Source organism: Trachypithecus francoisi, unplaced genomic scaffold (genome assembly GCF_009764315.1).
Source record: "Trachypithecus francoisi isolate TF-2019V2 unplaced genomic scaffold, Tfra_2.0 Lachesis_group7, whole genome shotgun sequence".
NCBI lineage: Eukaryota > Metazoa > Chordata > Mammalia > Primates > Cercopithecidae > Trachypithecus > Trachypithecus francoisi.
In genome coordinates, this window is record NW_022681472.1 from 50,347,141 (window position 1) to 50,367,208 (window position 20,068).

The 20,068-nt window shown below is 42.5% G+C and overlaps 1 protein-coding gene and 1 long non-coding RNA gene across 2 annotated transcripts in view; one reads left to right on the forward strand and one right to left on the reverse strand.

The window, feature by feature from the left end:
- Nucleotides 1-2,251: 2,251 nt before the first annotated feature.
- LOC117079520 lies at nt 2,252-5,088 on the forward strand. The gene is made up of 2 exons (XR_004435488.1): nt 2,252-3,521; nt 3,943-5,088. It is a non-coding gene; the product is annotated as an uncharacterized LOC117079520 (long non-coding RNA).
- The window catches only part of LOC117079518, an 81,526-nt gene continuing 65,864 nt past the window's right edge, over nt 4,407-20,068 (reverse strand). The window contains exon 2 of the mRNA XM_033203515.1: nt 4,407-4,535. Within this exon, the coding sequence (XP_033059406.1) occupies nt 4,513-4,535 (23 nt within the window). The 3' untranslated portion in view covers nt 4,407-4,512. The remainder of the gene's footprint in view (nt 4,536-20,068) is intronic.

Sequence of the window (20,068 nt, forward strand, 5' to 3'; positions counted from 1 at the left end):
AGAACAGGAAACATAAGTGCCATTGACAGAAGTAATAACTCAACAGTGGCGTATTTATATAATAGTATATAGCAGGTACGAAGAATGAACTAGTACTATATTTACTAGCATGAAAAATCCCGAAAAACAGAGTTGGCGGGCGCGTTGGCTCACGCCTGTAATCCCAGCACTTAGGGAGGATGAGGCGGGAGGATCGCTTGAGCCCAGGAGTTGGAGAACTACCTGGGCAATATAGCGAGACCCCGTTCTTCACAAAAAGAAAAAACAAAAAAAACGAAAACTTAAACAAAACAAGTTTAACACACCTCATCGCAAGCCGGGTGCGGTGGCGTGTTCCTGTGGTCCCAACTTCTCGGGGAAGCTGAGACAGGAGAATCTCTTAAGCCCAGGAGTTGGCGGCCAGTGGGGACACCCATCTCTTAGAAAAGGAAATAACTTTATAATGTAAAATAACATTTATATAATTAACTTGGAAAAGAATATAAATGTTTAGGAGTGTACATATGTCATAAGATTTTAAAGTCATGCACTGGAATGACTGAAATTTCAAGATAGTGGTGAACTGGAGGGAGATGTAATGGAGAAGAACAGAAAGGCTTCACATGCCTTGGTAATGTTTTATTATTTAGGTTAGTGTTAATTTCACAAGCATGCCTTACATTATTGTTTGTACCTTCTGGTATGTCTGAAATATTTAATAAGAAATGAGTTTCTAAAGTAAATCTCCTATCCACATCCTTCCTCAGCCATCCAGTTTCCTCTATTAGCTAGCTATAGTTTATCTTTTATTATTTGTTGTTGCATTGATATGTGTTGTTTCTATTATTTTTCTGTTTTCTGATTCTTGCTTTTTTTTTTTTATTTAGAAACAGGGTCTTCCTTTGTTGCCCAGGCTGGTCTCAAACTCTTGGCTTCAAGCAATCCTCCTGCCTCAGCCTCCCAAAGTGCTGCGAATATACAACCCCAGGAGGGTTGTATATTTGCAGGAATGTATCCACCTCTTCTAGATTTTCTAGTTTGTGTGTATAAAGATGTTCATAGTAGCCTTGAATGATCTTTTGCATTTCTGTGGTATTAGTTGTAATTTTCCTATTTCATTTCTAATTGAACTTATGTGTATCTTCTCTCTTCTTTTCTTGGTTAATCTCACTAACGGTCTATCAATTTTGTTTATCTTTTGAAAGAGCCAGCTTTTTGTTTCATTTATCTTTTGTATTTATTTGTTTCCATTTTATTTAATTTGGCTCTGATCTTTGTTATTTCTTCTGCTGGGTTTGGGTTTGGTTTGTTCTTGTTTCTCTAGTTATTTGAGGTGTGACCTTAGATTGTCTATTTGTACTCTCATGAACTTTCCTCTTAGCACCACTTTTGCTGTGTCCCAGAGTTTTTGATAAGTTTCATCACTATTATCATTCAAGTAATTTTTAAATTTCCATCTTGATTTCACTGTTGACCCAAAGACCATTCAGGAGCAGATTATTTAATTTCCATGTATTTGTATAGTTTTGAGGGTTCCTTTTAGAGTTAATTTCCAATTTTATTTCACTGTGGTCTGACAGGGTACTGACATAATTTCAATTTTCTTAAATTTATTGAAACTTGTTTTGTGGCCTATCATATTGTCTCTCTTGGACAATGTTCTATGTACTGAAGAAAAGAATATATATTCTGAAGTTGTTGGGTAGAATGTTCTGTAAGTATCTGTTAAATCTATTTGTTCTAGGGTATAGTTTAAGTCCATTGTTTCTTTGTTGACTTTCTGTCTTCATGACCTGTCTAGTGTTGTCAGTGGAGTATCGAAGTCCCCCACTATTACTGTGTTGCTGTCTGTCTCATGTCTTAGGTCTAGTCATAATTGTTTTATGAATTAGAGAGCTCCAGTGTTAGGTGCATATATATTTAGGATTGTGATACTTTCCTGTTGGACAAATCCTTTTATCATTGTCCCTCTTTGTCTTTTTTTTTAACTGTTGTTGCTTTAAAGTCTTTTTTCTCTGATATGAGAATAGCTACTCCTGCTTGTTTTTGGTTTCCATTTGCATGGAATATCTTTTTCCACCCCTTTACCTTAAGTTTATGTGAGTCCTTATGTGTTAGATGAGTCTTTTGAAGATAGCAGATACTTGGTTGGTGAATTTTTATCCATTCTACCATTCTGTATCTTTTAAATGGGGCATTTAGGCTATTTACATTCAACATTAGTACTGAGAGGTGAGTTACTGTTCTATTCTTCACGCTAGATGAATAGGATAAGGCCAGTGGGGTTATGTTCCAGAGGGGATTATGGCTGCCTCTGTCGCCAGGGAAGTGGGAGAAAACCAGTAGTGATAGGCCTCAACCAGCTCCCATGTAGTTGACGGGGCCAGTCTCATTTCTACTGTGTCCCTGCTAACAGCACCAACTTTATCTCCAGGCAGCCTTCAGGCAACAGTCAGACCTAGCCCCAGGCTATAAGTTTCCCCACTGAGAAAGCAAATATGGCTTTCAAGCCATGCCTCACCCCACCTACCTACACTGTCCACCATGACTCCTGCTCTCCTGTCTGCAGCAGTTTTCGTTTGCCCCTGGATTCTGCTCAAGAGAGTTCACACCCAGTCAAAATTATTACAGAGTTCATTTGAAAGCTTCTTTCACCCTGTGACCCCTCCCGAATTCCACCAGCTGCCTTCCCCGAGGGCCCCTATAGTCAGGGATGGCTTCCCTGGGCTTGAACTGAAGAATGGCAGCGCCTGCAAGGTTCTTCCCACTGCTGCTTCTACTTTTATATTTCAAGCTAAATCTGTTTCAGCTCCAGGTAAGGTTAAATCCCTCTTCCATAATCTGGATTTTTGGGTTCCCCAGTGGGGATGTGTGTTCAGAGGCAGGTGTTCTACCTCTCACGCTTTAGGAACTCAGTTTTTCACCTGTCTTGAAGAATTGGCAGCAGCCTGCCACTTCTTTCAAAGGATCTGTGATTTCTTTTGGTTTTGCTGGTTCACTTCTGCAGTGGTTCCTGGAGCAAATGTCCATGGTGTGAGTCTCCACACGCTGTTCTGTCCATCCAAGTAGGAGCTGCACATCAGCCCTGTCTCCTATCTGCCATCTTCCTTGGTCTTCCTGATAACCTTTTTGAGCCAAGAGTAGTGTGAGTTAGATATTTAAAATTAATAGACTATTTTTAGAGCAGTTTTGTTACCAGAAAGTGGTCCCAATCCAGACCCCAAGAGAGGGTTCTTGGATCTCTTGCAAGAAATAATTCAGGATAAGTCCGTAGAGTAAAGTGAAAGCAAGTTTATTAAGAAAGTAAAGGAATAAAACAATGACTACTCCATAGATCAGCCCCAAAGGCTGCTGGTTGCCCATTTTTCTGTTTATTTCTTGATTATACACTAAACAAGGGGTTGATTATTCTTGCCTCCCCTTTTTACACCATATAGGACAACTTCCTGACGTTGCCATGACATTTGTAAATTGTCATGGTGCTGATGGGAGTATAGCAGTGAGGACAACCTGAAGTCACTCTCGTCACCATCTTGATATTGGTGGGTTTTAGCCAGCTTCTTTACTGCAACCCATCTTATCAGCAAGGTCTTTATTATCTGTATCTTGTGCTGACTTCCTGTCTTATCTCCTACCCCTCAGTAGACTTGATATTCTCTCATTTGTGAGAGTATATTCCACAGCTTAAGCTTTAGTACCCAACTTGTTTGTGGCTAGAAGAGGTCAGTGTCCCTCTTCTAGCCTCTGAGCTGCTTCCCACGTAGTGATTGTATCTTGTTCATTAATACATCCCTAGTACATGGCACATACTAAACACTCAAAAATACTTACTGAACAAATTAATTTATTTGTCCTACTTCAGATCCCATATAGAATTATATATTGCACATAATTTATATGTCAAATGCTTATATTGTACTTTTCTGTTTTTGTTCTTTCATTTTTGTCTCTCTTGCTCATCAGATTATAAAGTCTCCCAGGACGGTGCTCTGTAACCAGCCCATAGTAGCTACTGCTATTTTACCAGCTACTGTATCTTTCCTTCGTTGATTTCCAGCACCTGACAGTGAAAAGAGCAATTTGAAGAAAAACAAAATTTGTCTTCAGTGTGAAAAGCAATTTATAAAAGTCTGAATACTTGCCAGGAACAACTTGAGAAAAAAGACAAAGGTGGTGGGAGAAATGTAACCAGCCCACAATTCCAATGTTGATAACAGATGAGCTCCCTTTCAAGATGACTGACATTTACACAAGTATACACAGCAAGAGGAAGGTCTGAGTGAACTGCCAAGCATTTTAACTTCTCCTGAGACCGAGTACATCAACAGTTCTCTTGGAAAAGAACAACTGATTTGGGAGTCCGGCAGACTGCCAGCTGCAAGACATTCATCCAGCATCAGGAACACAATGGGCCTCCATTTGCCTGCCTCTCTGAAGGCACCAATCAAAAGTAACAGCTGCCCCCTTTTTCTATGAGACTTGATTATAATTTTCCATGGCCAAGGGTTTGCTGTGACACTTGCATATCATTCTTCAGTATGTAGTCCAGAGATTACCTACAGATTTAAGAAACACAGACTGTAAACTATTATATACAGATATATCTCAAAGTAAGCATACCCATTAGTGCCAGTTGTTCTGAAAGATTGAATGACCCCAGCTATTTTCCAAATGTTTTTTCAGAAAGTCATGAACACACCTTTCTGGGATCCCACCTATTTCAAAGACAGGCAAAGCTCTGTGGTTCAGTTCCACCATCCAGTACCAAGCCCATAGTATGTGGACCATACGCCTTACACATGGCCTTTTCTCTTTATGTAATTGCGGTACCATATTCAGCAGATCTAGACTGTCTCAAATCATGTTCCCTCAAGAAGTCCCACAGAAAAAAAAGGTTTCTGTGATCAAAAATCTTTTGGGAAGTGCTGCAAACCCTATCTCCTTCTTAGAGCTTAACCATGCATGTTGGGGCATAATATAAACCTTTTCCAGCCTGGGCCACAGAATGAGACCTCACCTCTGAAATAATAAATCAATAAACTCTGAGAAATACACAGAAAAGAAACTTCTGTAACTTTTAGGTCTTAATTACAAGCAATTGTAGCTTAATCTAAACTTGCTCTTCACTTTATTTCTATACTCTTGAAGACTAGTGACGTAAGCCTTATGAATTATTTTCTTTTTTTCTTCTTTTTTTTTTTTTTTTTTTTTTTTTTTGAGACGGAGTCTCGCTCTGTCGCCCAAGCTGGAGTGCAGTGGCCAGATCTCAGCTCACTGCAAGCTCCGCCTCCCGGGTTCACGCCATTCTCGTGCCTCAGCCTCCCGAGTAGCTGGGACTACAGGCGCCCGCCACCTCGCCCGGCTAGTTTTTTGTATTTTTAGTAGAGACGGGGTTTCACTGTGTTAGCCAGGATGGTCTCGATCTCCTGACCTCGTGATCCGCCCGTCTCGGCCTCCCAAAGTGCTGGGATTACAGGCTTGAGCCACCGCGCCCGGCCTTTTTCTTCTTTTTTTAAGAGAGAGACACGGTCTCATTCTGTTGCTCAGGTTGGAGTGCAGAGGCACAATCAGAGCTTGTATTCCGTAACCCTGAATTCCTAGTCTAAAGTAGTCCTCCCACCTCAGCTTCCCTAATAACTAGGACTACAGGCACATACCACCACATTTGGCTAATCTGTGTGTGTGTTTGTGTGTGTGTATGTGTAAAGACAAGGGTCTCATTATGTTGCCCAGGCTGGTCTTGAACTCCTGGGCTTAAGCGATCTCCCACCGCAGCCTCCCAAAACTTTGGGATTACAGGCATGAGCCACTACACCTGGCTGGATTATTCTTTCTTTAAAAAAAAAATTTTAAGCATAAATACAAAGGTTAGGTAGATTTGAAGATGGCCAGTAGCATGAAGTGAGCTGTCTAAAAAGTTGCTTTTACATACAAACTTTATGTTACTTGATGAGCAAATATTAATTGGGCTCTCCTCTCTGTCTCTTCTCTCTCCCTCTTTCTTTCTCCCTCTCTCTCTCTCTGGATCCACTTTCCCTCCTGTATCTGGGAGTCTACTCCTATGTAAATCTTCTGTAGGTTGTACAGTGGACTTCACCTGGTCTCCCATCTCCAGCTAATTTGGCCAAGAATAGTCACCTGGCACAAGGTGGGGAGGGAGCTCTCAATTGGCCAGCAACTTCTGATGTGTGGCCTGAATGAACAATGAGAGGCTTGAGTGAAATTACCAGCTGGTAGTAGTACAGAGGATATAGATACATGGAATGGAGCTGAGCCAAATTAATGACAAAGGACTAGACAAGAATGACTGTTGATGATCACCTATACTGAGATGACAAAGCTGCCCTGAGTCCAGAAGCAGGTTCACTGAGGGAGGCCCAACCATGTTACTGATCTTGTTTGAGATGAATGTTCATTGTTGTAAACCCCCAAGTCTGTTTCTTGCAATCAAACCATTCTAAATTGAAACAATTACTTAGAAAGTATTCCTATGGGCTCAGTGGGACATTTCAACCAAATGAAATATGACAATGATCTTAAATGAACCAACAATAGTGTTGCAGAGATAAAATACAAATATCAGAAAGATAGCCAGGCACAGTGGCGCATGCTTGTAATCCCAGCACCTTGAGGGGCCCAGGCAGGAGGATCCCTTGAGGCCAGGAGTTTGAGACCAGACATGGCAACATAGCAAGGCCCTGTCTCTATAAAAAAAAAAAAAAAAAATTAAAAATTAGCCAGGCACAGTGGTGTGTGCCTGTGGTCCCAACTACTCCGGAGGCTGAGGAGGGAGGATCACTTGAGCCCAAGAGTTCAAGGCTGCTGTGAGCCATGATCACACCACCGCACTGCAGCCTGGGCAACAGAGTGAGACCTTGTCTCTAAAAAAATACAAACAAAATACAGATTTAACCAACTGATTGCCCAGCTTAAGTACAGAGTTTAAGAGTGTGCATTTAGAAACTTCTTAAGTGTTTAGAATACTTGAGTGTTTTATTTTGCTTTAATTTTGGTCTTCAGATTCAAAGTTTTTTGTTTTTGTTTTTCGAGATGCAATCTCGCTCTGTCACCCAGGCTGGAGTGCAGTGGCGCGATCTCGGCTCACTGCAAGCTCTGCCTCCCGGGTTCATGCCATTCTCCTGCCTCAGCCTCCCGAGTAGCTGGGACAACAGGTGCCCGCCACCATGCCTGGCTAATTTTTTGTGTTTTTAGTAGAGACGGGGTTTCACTGTCTTAGCCAGGATGGTCTCGATCTCCTGACCTAGTGATCCGCCTGCCTTGGCCTCCCAAAGTCCTGGGATTAGCAGGCGTGAGCCACCACGCCCGACTTCAAAGTGCTTTCTTATGCTTCTCTGCTTCTAATCGTGTTCTTTTCCTCATTTTGAAATACCCTTGTCTCCTCTTTGCCAGCTAACTCTATTCATCTTTCAGGACTTGGAAAAACTTTCCTGTTCACCACACCCAATAGGAGATAGGGGTTCCTGTACTATTACTGTATATTTTATCATGTCACTTATTTTTGTATTATAATTAACCTTTCCTCCAGAAACTGCAGACCCTTTGAAGGAAGAGACTACATCATTTTCATGGTTGTATTCCCTTGCCTAATAGTAGCTGGATATGATAGGCTTTCTCTATGTATTTGTTGAATGAGTGAATAAGTGAGAATTGGGATGATCAGTGACTCCTTATGGAAATGGAATTTGTTGTTCTTGTGTGGGGGGTGTTTTTTTTTTTGTGGTTGCTTGGTGATTGTTTTTTGAGACAGGGTCTCACTCTCTTGCCTAGGCTGGAGGGCAGTGGTGTGATCCCAGCTCACTGCAGCCTTGATCGCCCAGGCTCAAGTGATCCTCGCACATCAGCCTTCCAAGTATCTGAGACTGCTGGTACAGCCATACACCTGGCTAATTTTTGTATTTTTTTGTAGAGATGGAGTCTCGACACATTGCCTAGGTTGGTCTCCGACTACTGAGCTCAAGCGATCCACCCGCCTCAGCTTCCGAAAGTACTGGGATTATATGCAAAAGCCATCTTGCCCAGCCTGGAAAAATAGTTTGAACTAGGTAGTTTCTGAAGGATATATAAGAATTAAGATGGTCAGAGAAGAGGAGAGAGAGTTCAACACATTCAAGAGTATAACAATTTGAGCTAAGGCAGAAAGACTAGTATGTTCAGTGAGTGGATGACTTTAAATGAAGGCACTAAAGACAAAATGGAAGAGGTCAGTTGAGGTCAGATGGAGGAAAGCCTTTAATTCCACTGTGGAGTTTGTCTTGTGACCTGGGAATGAACTGAAGAATTGAAACTGAGCTCTGGCCAGGCATGGTGGTTCACGCCCGTAATCCCCTTACTTTGGGAGGCTGAGATGGGCAGATCACTTGAGGTCAGGATTTCAAGACCAGCCTGGACAACGTGGTGAAACCCTGTCTCTATCAAATAATACAAAAATTAGCTGGGCATGGTGGTATGCACCTGCAGTCCCAGCTACTCGGGAGGTTGAGGTGGGAGAATTGCTTGAACCTGGGAGATGGAGGTTGCAGTGAGCCAAGATCGTGTCACTGCACTCCAGCCTGGGTGACAGAGTGAGACTTTGTCTCAAAAACAGAAACTAAAAAAATAAACAGGCCAGGTGTGGTGGCTCATGCCTGTAATCCCAACACTTTGGGAGGCCCAGACGGGCAGATCACCTGAGGTTAGGAGTTTGAGACCAGTCTGGCCAACATGACGAAAACCCCATCTCTACTAAAAATACAAAACTCAGCCAGGCATGGTGGCATGCACGTATAATCCCACCTACTTGGGAGGCTGAGGCAGAAAAATCGCTTGAACCTGGGAGGCGGAGGTTGCAGTGAGCCAAGATCATGCCACTGCCCTCCAGCCAGGGAGACAGAGAGACTCCACCTCAAAATTAATTAATTAAATTTTGTTTAAAAAAGGAAACTGAGCATTGACTATTTTGAAAGAAGAATAGAATTAAAGAAAATATTTATCAGAAAGTTTACTCTTCCCATGGTGTTTACAACTAATTGAAATAAGAGACTAGAAGCAGAGATCATTAGAAAAGTTACTAAGATAATTCGGCCGGGCGCGAAGGCTTACGTCTGTAATCCCAGCGCTTTGGCAGGCCGAGGCGGGCGGATCTCGAGGTCAGGAAATATAGACCATCCTGGCTAACACGGTGAAATCCCGTCAATACTAAAAATACAAAAAGTTAGCCGGGCGTGGTGGCGGGCGCCTGTAGTCCCAGCTACTCAGGAGTCTGAGGCAGGAGAACGGCGGCGGTTGCAGTGAGCCGGAGACCGCGCCCCTGCACTCAGCGGCAGAGCGAGACTCCGTCTTACAAAAAACGAAAAAAGATAATTCATAGGAGGGGGCTAAAAGTCTGGATTTGGATTTTTGACGGTGGAAATGGAAAAGAAAGGAATGAGAATACACATTATAAGGAAACAAGTTATGAAATTTTGGTTAAATAATGGTCTGTAATGATTAGCATAAGCATGTAGAACTCGATATTTACTGATTATTTGACACTCTAAAATTCTGGTCCACACCCATGACAGAAATAAATGGTGAACAAGATGATGAGTTTAAAAATTAGGCTATTTTAATGAAGTTCATTGTTACTTTTCTTTTAAGAAATGAGGCTTTCAGCCAGGCGCTGTGGTTCACACCTGTAATCCCGGCACTTTGGGAGGCCAAGGTGAGCGGATTGCCTGAGGTCAGGAGTTGCAGACCAGCCTGGCCAACATGGCGAAACGCCGTCTCTACTAAGAATACAATAAAAAATTAGCCGGGCCCAGTGGCACAGGCCTATAGTCCCAGCTACTCGGGAGGCTGAGGCAGGAGAATCTACTTGAACCCGAGAGGCAGAGGTTGCAGTGAGCCAAGATTGCACCACTGCACTCCAGCCTGGGCAACAAAGCAAGACTACATCTCAAAAAAAAGGGGGGATGGGGAATGAGGCTTTCAAAAGTCATGTTGAAACTTTATAGCGAGACCTCATTTCTCCAAAAAAAAAAAAAATAGCCAAGTGCAGTGGTGCACACCTATAGTCCCAGCTACTTAGGATGCTGAGCGGGTAGGATTACTTAAGCTGCAGTGAACTATGATCTCATCACTGCACTCCAGCCTGGGCAAGAGAGGGAGACTTCGTCTTAAAAAAAAAAAAAAAGAGGCCGGGCGCGGTGGCTCAAGCCTGTAATCCCAGCACTTTGGGAGGCCGAGACGGGCGGATCACGAGGTCAGGAGATCGAGACCATCCTGGCTAACACGGTGAAACCCCGTCTCTACTAAAAATACAAAAAAAAAAAACTAGCCGGGCGAGGTGGCGGGCGCCTGTAGTCCCAGCTACTCGGGAGGCTGAGGCAGGAGAATGGCGGGAACCCGGGAGGCGGAGCTTGCAGTGAGCAGAGATCCGGCCACTGCACTCCAGCCTGGGCGACAGAGCCAGACTCCGTCTCAACAAAAAAAAAAAAAAAAAAAAAAAGAGAGAAAGAAGAAGAAAAGAAAAGAACATTTAGATGCCAGGCAAATGTTTTATTAGTACAAGGCCAGAAATGAAAATCTCAGGCAATTTCAAGGCCCAGTTGCAATCTACTGCCACCTGCTGGGGAGTCCATTGCAGACTGGAGGGGAAGTGTATACTTTATTAATTATTAATTGCTAAACCTGTGATACAAACTTATAGTTTCATAAGGTCATCTATTCTTTCTGATCTTTACTATAAACTGGAATTGCGGTATCACTGCCAGATCATGGGCCCTATAGCTTGATTACTGACTGATCAAGCTTGGTGCGTTATCCCATTTTAATTCTACTACCTAGTGAGTGGTTTTAGGATTTCCTTAGGTAAAGAATTTCTTCACTTCTTAGGTTAAAACAGCAGCCAGATGCAGTGGCTCATGGCTGTAATCCCAGCACTTTGGCAGGATGACGTGGGAGGATCACTTGAGCCCAGGAGTTGAAGACCAGCCTGGGCAATAGGCAACAAAACAAGACCCCGTTTTATTTACCAAAATAATAATAATAATAATACACTGGGCACGGTGGCTCACACCTGTAATCCCAACACTTTGGGAGGCTCAGGCGGGTGGATCTTGTCAGGTCAGGCATTCAAGACCAGCCTGGCCAACATGGTGAAACCCCCTCTCTCCTAGAAATACAAAATTAGCCGGGTGTGGTGGTGCAGTAATCCCAGCTACTCGGGAGGCTGAGGCAGGAGAATCACTTGAATTTGGGAGGCAGAGGTTGCAGTGAGCAAGATCACACCATTGCACTCCAGCCTGGGTGACAGAGTGAGACTATCTCAAAAAAAAAAAAAAAAAAAAAAAAAGAAAAGAAAAGAAAAAGAAAGAGAAAGAGAAAAAAGAAAAAAATAGTCATGGTGGCATGCACCTGTGGTGCAACCTGGGTGACAGAGCAAGACCCTATGGGAAAAAAAAAAAAAACCCCCACAGCAAAACTTTGCTAGTTGCTTTTACAAGGATGTTGTAAGAAACACTGGCAACACCAAATTTTGGTGAGGATGTGGGGCAACAGGAGCTCTTATTAACTGCTGGTGGAAACACAAAATGGTACAACCATTTTGGAAGACAATTTGGCAGTTTCTTACAAAATTAAACATACTCTTACTATACAATCCAGTATTCATGCTTATTAGTATTTACCCACAGGAATTGAAAACTCCTATCCACATAAAACCTGCAGATGGATGTTTATAGCAGCTTTATTCATAATTGCCAAAACTTGGAAGCAACAGAAATGTTCTTCAGTAAGTGAATGGAAAAATAAACTGTTATATCTAGATAATAGTATATTACTCAAAACTAAAAAGAAAGAAGGTATTAAGCTGTAAAAAGACATGGAAAAAACTTTGATTCATGTTTCTAAGTAAAATAAGCCAATCTGTAAAGGCTACATACAGTATGAGTTCAATTATATGACATCCTGAGACACTAATGGCTCTCCTAGATGGGAGGCTCGCAAGAGTGGTAGGGCTAAAGCCTAAAACCATGCAATGTCTGGGGTTTCCTCTACTTTTTCAACTCATGATCTTGTTCACCCTTTATTTCTGTCATTGATGTGAACTAGAATTTTAGACTGTCAGATAACCAGTAAACATTGAGTTTCAGGCACTCATGGTAATCATTAGAGACCATTATTTAACCAAAATTTCATAACTTCTTTCCTGTTAACATCTCTTCTCATTCCTTTCTTTTCCATTTCCACTGCCACAATTCAGACTTTTAACCCCCTCCTATGAATTATCTTAATAACTTTTATAATGTACTCTTTGCTTCTAGTATCCTCTTATTTCTTTCATTCCTTTTTTTTTTGAGATGGGACCTCATTCTGTCAGCCAGGCTGTAGTACAATGGTGTGGTCATGGCTCACTGCAGCTTTGCATACCTGGGCTCAAGCTATCCTCCCTCCTCAGCCTCCAGAGTAGCCAGGACTACGGGCATGCACTGCCATGCCTGGCTAATTTTTTAAGTTTTAATTTTGTAAAGACAGGGTCTTGCTATGTTGCCATGGCTAGTCTGGAACTCCTGGCCTGAAAGGATCCTCCTGCCTCGACCCCTCAATGTGCTGGGATTACAGGCATGAGCCACTGTGCCTGGCCATCTTTCTTGTATTTGTATTTTATTTCTGCAACACTATTGTTGGTTCATTTAAGATCATTATCATGTTTTATTTGATTGACATGTCCCACTGAGCTTATAGGAACACTTTGTAAGTAGTTGTTTCAATTTAGAATGGCTTGATTACAAGAAACAGAGACCTACTTTGCATCAGTGTATAATACTATTGATGTCAAACCCAGTTCTTAATAGACAAATCTATCCAAACTTAATCAGTTTGACTATGAAGTAAGATTCTCGTAAACATTTTATAAATTTTAGTTTTTTTGTTTAAGACCAGATCAATGTTCTAATAAAACTCTGTTGTGCTTTTATCCAAATGTTTAATTTACAGATAAACTGAATAATACCTCTTTACTTTTAGCCAATATGTTTACACAGAATTTCTTTTACAAGATTAATCTTTCACAAACCTTCCACAACTTACTTAAACCTTCAGCTTTTTTCTATCTAACTTAAAACAATCATTTAGCCTTCTAAACTAGGCAAAAAATCCACATTCCCATGCCTTCGTATACTCTTTTACCAAAATACATTCTACTTTCCCTACACATCTTACATGTAAAACTGTTTTTGCAATACTCTCAAGTACATGTTACATTGTTAATGCTTAGCAACTTTTACTTTTGATTAAAAACCTGGTAGGTACCAGATGTGGAGCCTAGGACGCTAGACAGAAGTGCAGATAAGGTCTGACTCTTTGCAGCATAGCTAGGGGGCATGGCTAATTCTGTATGTCCCCAGGCCTTACCTAGCTTTAAAGCAGGCAAGTTGCACAGTTAAGAGTCATAGTAGCAGTTTATGAAGCATTAGCAGGCCTAATGCCCTTTAAAACTACATTTTAAATAAATTCCCTTTCACAAATCTCCTCACAACTTACATAGACCATCCATGACATGCCTGGACCCTCTGACGTATCCCAAACATCTCCTCCATTTAAACAACTAGTCATTTTTACTTTAGGACAAGAATGCATCATACAAGATCCTCTCTCACACAAAATATCTTTTCTTTATAACGTTCCTTACCAAAAATACCTTTACCTTTATAACCTTTAAAGTAGACAAGAGTTATTTTCTGACCAGGTGCAGTGGCTCACAACTGTAATCCCAGCACTTTGGGAAGCCAAGGTGGGCAGATCACTTGAGGTCAGGAGTTTGAGACCCAGCCTGGCCAACATGGTGAAACCCCGTCTCTACTAAAAATACAAAAATTAGCCGGGCATGGTGGCGCATGCTTGTGATCCCTGCTACTTGGAAAGCTGAAGCAGGAGAATTGCTTGAACTCAGGAAGTGAATGCTGCAGTGAGCCGAGATTGTGCCACTGCACTCTAGCCTAGGTGACAGAGCGAGACTCTCTCTCAAAAAAAAAAAAAAAAATAGTAATTTCCTTCTGTTGGGAGGTTATGGTTTCACTACATGTTGCTGTGCAATTTCTGTTGTGAAGGGGAGCAGATAAGGAGGTTATCTACATACAGTAGAAGTTATCCCCTGCTCAAGAGATTGCTCGATTAGATTTTTTTTTTTTTTTTCTAGAACTTGTCTGAGTAAGTGTGGGCTATTTCCAAACCTCTGAAGTAGAACTATCTAGGTTGAAATTATTGGTTAAAGATTTAGGTAGCTTTCCCAGGAGTAATAGGGCTATTAGAAGGAAACATGAATTTAGAGGTCAGGTAAATATTAAGCAGGCACCATCTTGACCCAAAGGGATGTGAATCTTTTCTTTTGGAGGGAAAGGGCACCATTTGCCCCCATTACCCAAAAGGATTTGGAGGAGAGTTGCTCAGAGAAGATTAGCACACAGAGTAGGCAGCTTTTTTTTTTTTTTTTTCTGAGATAGAGTTTCACTCTTATTGCCCAGGCTGGAGTGCAATAGTGCAATCTCAGCTCATCAAACCTCTGCCTCCCAAGTTCAAGTGGTTCTCCGGTCTCAGCCTCCAGAGTAGCTGGGATTTCAGGCATGTGCCACTATGCCCAACTAATTTTTGTATTTTTAGTAGAGACGGGGTTTCGCCATGTTGGTCAGGCTGTTGTTGAACTCCTAACCTCAGGTGATCTGCCCACCTCGGCCTCCCAAAGTGCTGGGATTATAGGCGTGAGCCACCACACCTGGCCGTAGGCAGCTCTTGAACCCAAAAGAGAAATTTATCATTTTACTTGCTGCCTCCAGAGTTTCCCTTGGCTTTCTTTTTTTGATGGTAATGTCTGATTTGGAAGTCAGCCAGAGCAGAGAGCCCCTTCAGCTCAAGGTCATCAGGGGTTGGGATTCTGCCCCAGGGACTGTTTGGCCCTCAGGGCAGTCCTGTTTCCAGTGCCCGAGCTTGTAGCAGAGGGGGCAAGCCATGTGGGGTTTTTTTCCCATTTACCCCATTGGGGCAGTTTGCCTTCTAGTGCCTGGCTTCCTGCACCAATGGCAGTGACCTGGGAGGGTATTCTGAGGGCAGCCTGGAGGGGGCTGGAGAGCTTGTGAAGCAGCCAATAGTTGAGTCTACCTCTGGTCCCTCCTCTTTTTAGCCCTGTCCTCCTTGTTGGACATGTTTATAAAAACTGCGGAGGTAAACTTGAAGATTTCCTGCATAAGGGCATGGAGTTCTAAGGCTGACTTTTGTAATTTTCTCCCAGTCTATTTTTAGGCCAAACAGTATTCCAAAGGAAAATTAGTTGCTTTTTTTTTAATTTTAAGGTTTGGGGGAATCAAACTTTTCCTGGTTTTTGGGAATGCATCTGAGAGGCATGTCCTGTGATATGGAGATGTGACTACCCACCTGCAAAGAGAGAACAGAGGAGGAAAAAAGGAAAAAGAAGATGTCCCCTCTTATTTTCCTGTTATCCTGAATAATGTCACCTATTCATCCTTCGGGTTCTGGAATGAACCAGTCTTACCGTGTACTCTTAACCTTGGTCCCATCTCCTCACAATTACCCACTAGAGAACTGAGGAGATACTGAAGTGAACAGTGGGCCCCCTGTCCATCCTTGGGGTTCTGGAATGAAGCGGTCTTTCCGTGGATGCCTAACCTTGCCTTCATTTCTGTTCTAATGAAAATGCATTAGCGTGGGACCAACTTTCACCTCTGTCCTCTGGGTCTCTTGTGCCTGCAGCCTTGGGCCAACCTATATCGTTGTCTCCATGACCTTATAGTGGCTCTTGCTTGGAGCATTTTTGTAACAAAATGATTATCTCTGTCCTCAGATTCCCATCTCCCATGCTCATTAAGTAGACAAGCAGCCTGTTTTTCAGCTAACTGCCAAAGGGGACTGGACTTCTCTCCCTGCTTCCTTCTAATATGGCCTTGAAGGTGTTGATGCATGTTGGCAAGGGCATGGAAATGATTAGAGAAATGGATTCTACAGGAGGAAGTGGGAGGAAGCGAGAGGAATACTCATGGAAAGCCTTTGTAAAAGGAAAATAAATCTTGGGGCCTCAAAATCACTAAGCTAAAGTGAAAAGTCAAGATGGGAGCTACTTAGGGCAAACCTGCCTCCCATTCTATTTGAAGTCACCCCTCTGCTCACTGAGATAAATGCGTATCTGATTGACTCCTTTGGAAAGACTCATCAGAAACTCAAAAGGACTGGGTGCAATGGCTCACACCTATAATCCCAGCACTTTGAGAGTCTAAGGGAGGCAGATCACTTGAAGTCAGGAGTTCAAGACCAGCCTGGCCAACATGGCGAAACCCCATCTCTACTAAAAATACAAAAATTAGATGGCATGATGGCATGCACCTGTCATCCCAGCTACTCGGGAGGCTGAGGCAGGAGAATTGTTTGAACCTGGGAGGCAGAGGTTGCAGTGAGCCAAGATTGCACCACTGCACTTCAGACTGGGTAACAGTGTGACACTCTGTCAAAAAAAAGAAAGAGAGAGACGAAGGAAGGAAGGAAGGAAGGAAGGAAGGAAGGAAGGAGAGAAAGAAAGAAAAAAGAAAGAAAGAAGGAAGGGAGGGAGAGATGGAGGGGAGAGAAACTCAAAAGAATGCAACCATTTGTCTCTTACCTACCTATGACCTGGAAGCCCCCTCCCTGCTTTGAGTTGTCCTGTCTTTTCCAGACAGAACCAATGTTCATCTTACATCTGTTGACTGATATCTCATGTCTCCCTAAAATGTGTAAAATCAAACTGTGCTCTGACCACCTTGGGCACATGTGGTCAGGACCTCCTGAGGCTGTGTCACGTGCGTGCGTTCTCAACCTTGGCAAAATAAAGTTAACTGAGACCTGTCTTGGATTTTTCAGGGTTCACAATAATAATCTAACCTGTTATAGTGCTGTGTATGATTTTTTGTTCTTTTCCTGACTTCACACCCTAGCTTTCTCCTAATTCTCCCCATTTTGACACCTTGGTCTTCACTTGTACATTCATATAAAACTCTAATTTCACACTAAACTGGCTGCATGAACTCTTCAAAACATCTTGCAACAGATCAATCAACAAGTATTTATTGTGTGCATACCATGTACCCAGCAAGGTATTTAATCTTTTATAGGCAAGGACAGCTGCAGATTTGCTTATTTCCTGCACTGAGTGTTACTTAGTTGATAGGCCATCTGGCTTCAGTTTTTTGTTTTTTTATTTTTAGTTGCAGTGATTGAAAACAATGCTTTAAAATCTATATTCCAGCCAGACACAGTGGCACACACCTGTAATCCCAGCACTTTGGGAGGCCGAGGCAGGCAGATCACCTGAGCTGAGGAGTTCGAGACTAACCTGGCAAACATGGTGAAACCCCATCTCTACTAAAAATACAAAAAATTAGCCGGCCATGGAAGCACATACCTGTGATCCCAGCTACCTGGGAGGCTGAGGCACAAGAATCCCTTGAACCTGGGAGGTGGAGGTTGCAGTGAGCCGAGATTGCGCCACTGCACTCCAGCCTGGGTGACAGAGCAAAACTCTGACTCAAAAATATATATATATATATATATATAAATAAAATAAAATCTATATTCTTATCCAGATCTCTTGGTCCAGGAAAAAAGCAAAGTGTGGGAAAGAACAATAAATATTTGTGGAATGAATTATTATCATGTTTGATTTTCTAATTTATTTTATTTAGCATTATATATACTTTTGCTATATTTTGTACAAAGTACTTATGGAATCGTTGTCTAGAAGTCCAGTATGCATTAAAATGGTCACTAGAAATGTGGTTCTAAAGCCAAAAGATGGAGATTTCATTAGAATGTAGAAGAGGAAACATAAATTTAACTCAATTAGTAAATATTATTTTAGCTCATTCCTTATACTAGAAATTATAGCTGGCACTGGATATACAAAGATGAATATCACTGGCTTCATCAAGTTCAATCCCTTCTCACATTTTTTTTTTTTTTTTTTTTTGACACAGAGTCTCGCTCTGTAACCCAGGCTGGAGTGCAGTGGCGTAATCTTGGCTCACTGCAACCTCCGCCCCTCAGGTTTAAGCAATTCTCCTGCCTCAGCCTCCGGAGTAGCTGAGATTACAGGCACACACCACCATGCCCGACTAATTTTTGTATTTTTAGTAGAGATTGGGGTTTCACCATGTTGGCCAGGATGATCTCAAACTCCTGACCTCGTGATCCACCAGCCTCAGCCTCCCAAAGTGCTGGGATTACAGGCATGAGCCACCGTGCCTGTCCCCTTCTCACCTTTTCATCAGATTATTTCATTAGTCTCTTGACTACACTGCCTCCCTCCAGTCTTGTCCCTCTTTAAGCTAACCACCACCTCACCACAGTAGACTATCTAAAACCTAGTACTTTTTACTTTTTTTTTAGAGACAGGGTCTCGCTCTGTTGCCCAGGCTGAAATACAGTGGCACAATCATGGCTCACTTCTGCTTCAACCTCCTGGACTCAAGCCATCCTCCCTCCTCAGCCTCTGAGAGTACCCAGGACTACGGGCACATGCTACCACACCTGGTGTTTTGTTTTGTTTTGTTTTGCTTTGTTTTGTTTTGTTTTGTTTGAGATGGAGTTTTGCTCTTGTTGCTTGGACTGGAGTGCAGTGGCACGATCTCGCGTCACTGCAACCTCTGCCTCCCAGGTTCAAGCGATTCTCCTGCGTCAGCATCCCGAGTAGCTGGGATTATAGGCCTGAGCCACCATGCCCGGCTAATTTTTGTATTTTTAGTAGAGATGGAGTTTTGCCATGTTCTCCAGGCTGGTCACTCCTGGCCTCAGATGATCCACCTGCCTCAGCCTCCCAAAGTGCTGGGATTACAGGCGTGAGCCACCACGCCTGGCCACACCTGGCTAATTTTTAAAATGCTTTTGTAGAGACAGAGTCTTACTATGATTCCCAGGCTGAACTGGAACTCCTGGGCCCAAACAATCATCCTTTCTTGGCCTGTCAAAGTGCTGGGATTACAGGCATGAGCCACTAGACCTAGCATCTGAAGTATTTTTCTTTTTTTTTTTTTTTTTTTTTTTTTTTTGAGGTGGAGTATTGCTCTGTCACCCGGGCTGGGGTGCAGTGGTGCAGTCTCGGCTCACTGCAATCTCCATCTCCCAGCTTCAAGCCATTCTCCTGCCTCAACCTCCCAAGTAGCTGAGATTACAGGCATGCGCCACGACACCTGACTAATCTTCGTATTTTTAGTAGAGATGGGGCTTCACTATGTTGGCCAGGCTGGTCTCAAACTCCTGAGCTCAAGTGATCCTCCCACCTCGGCCTCCCCAAGTGCCAGGATTACAGGCATGAGCCACCGCACCTGGCCACCTGGCTTCTAAAATCTAAATCCAATTTTGCTTAAAACCAACCCCAGCAGAAAGTCCGGTTCTTTAGCATCCTAGATAAGACCATCGGGACATTCCTCCCTCTTTTTGTCTCCTATCACTCTCTCTGCCTTGACATTTATGTTCTAGTTCTATCTAATTTCTTAGGCTTTCTGCACACATACCATATTAATATGTATTATAGTGATATTCAGACCATATTAGTTTACACCTCTGAGCCTTTGCTCAGGACCTGAGCCCCTGCCAGCCTTGCATTTCTTAAGTGTCTTCATCCAGCCCAATTTTATTCTTTCTTCAAAGCTCAGCTCACTTCCTCCCTGAAGGCTTTCCTGAATTTGCTGGGTAAGTAATGTAAGTTCTTCCATATGTCTGAGCTTACCTCTAACATTGCACCTAGCATATTATATTAAAAGAACCTGTGGAAGTGTCTTTCCTCTCCCCACTGGCTCTTTTGAGGACAGAGACCATGTCCTTTTCATCTTTGTACTCCCAGTATCCATCAGGGTCCCTGGCCCATAGTTTATCCTTTTAACAATTTTTTATTGAATCGAATGAAACCGAATTGATTTTCTTTAAGACATTTACCCCTTCTTTGACTTTTATATTTGTCAAATGAAATTAAATTTTGCTAATACATTCTTATACTAACTAACACAACCTACCAAGTCTTGGAAAAGATGTGTCATTTTCATCTACTAATATTATTTTTTAATGTTGGCCAGATGCA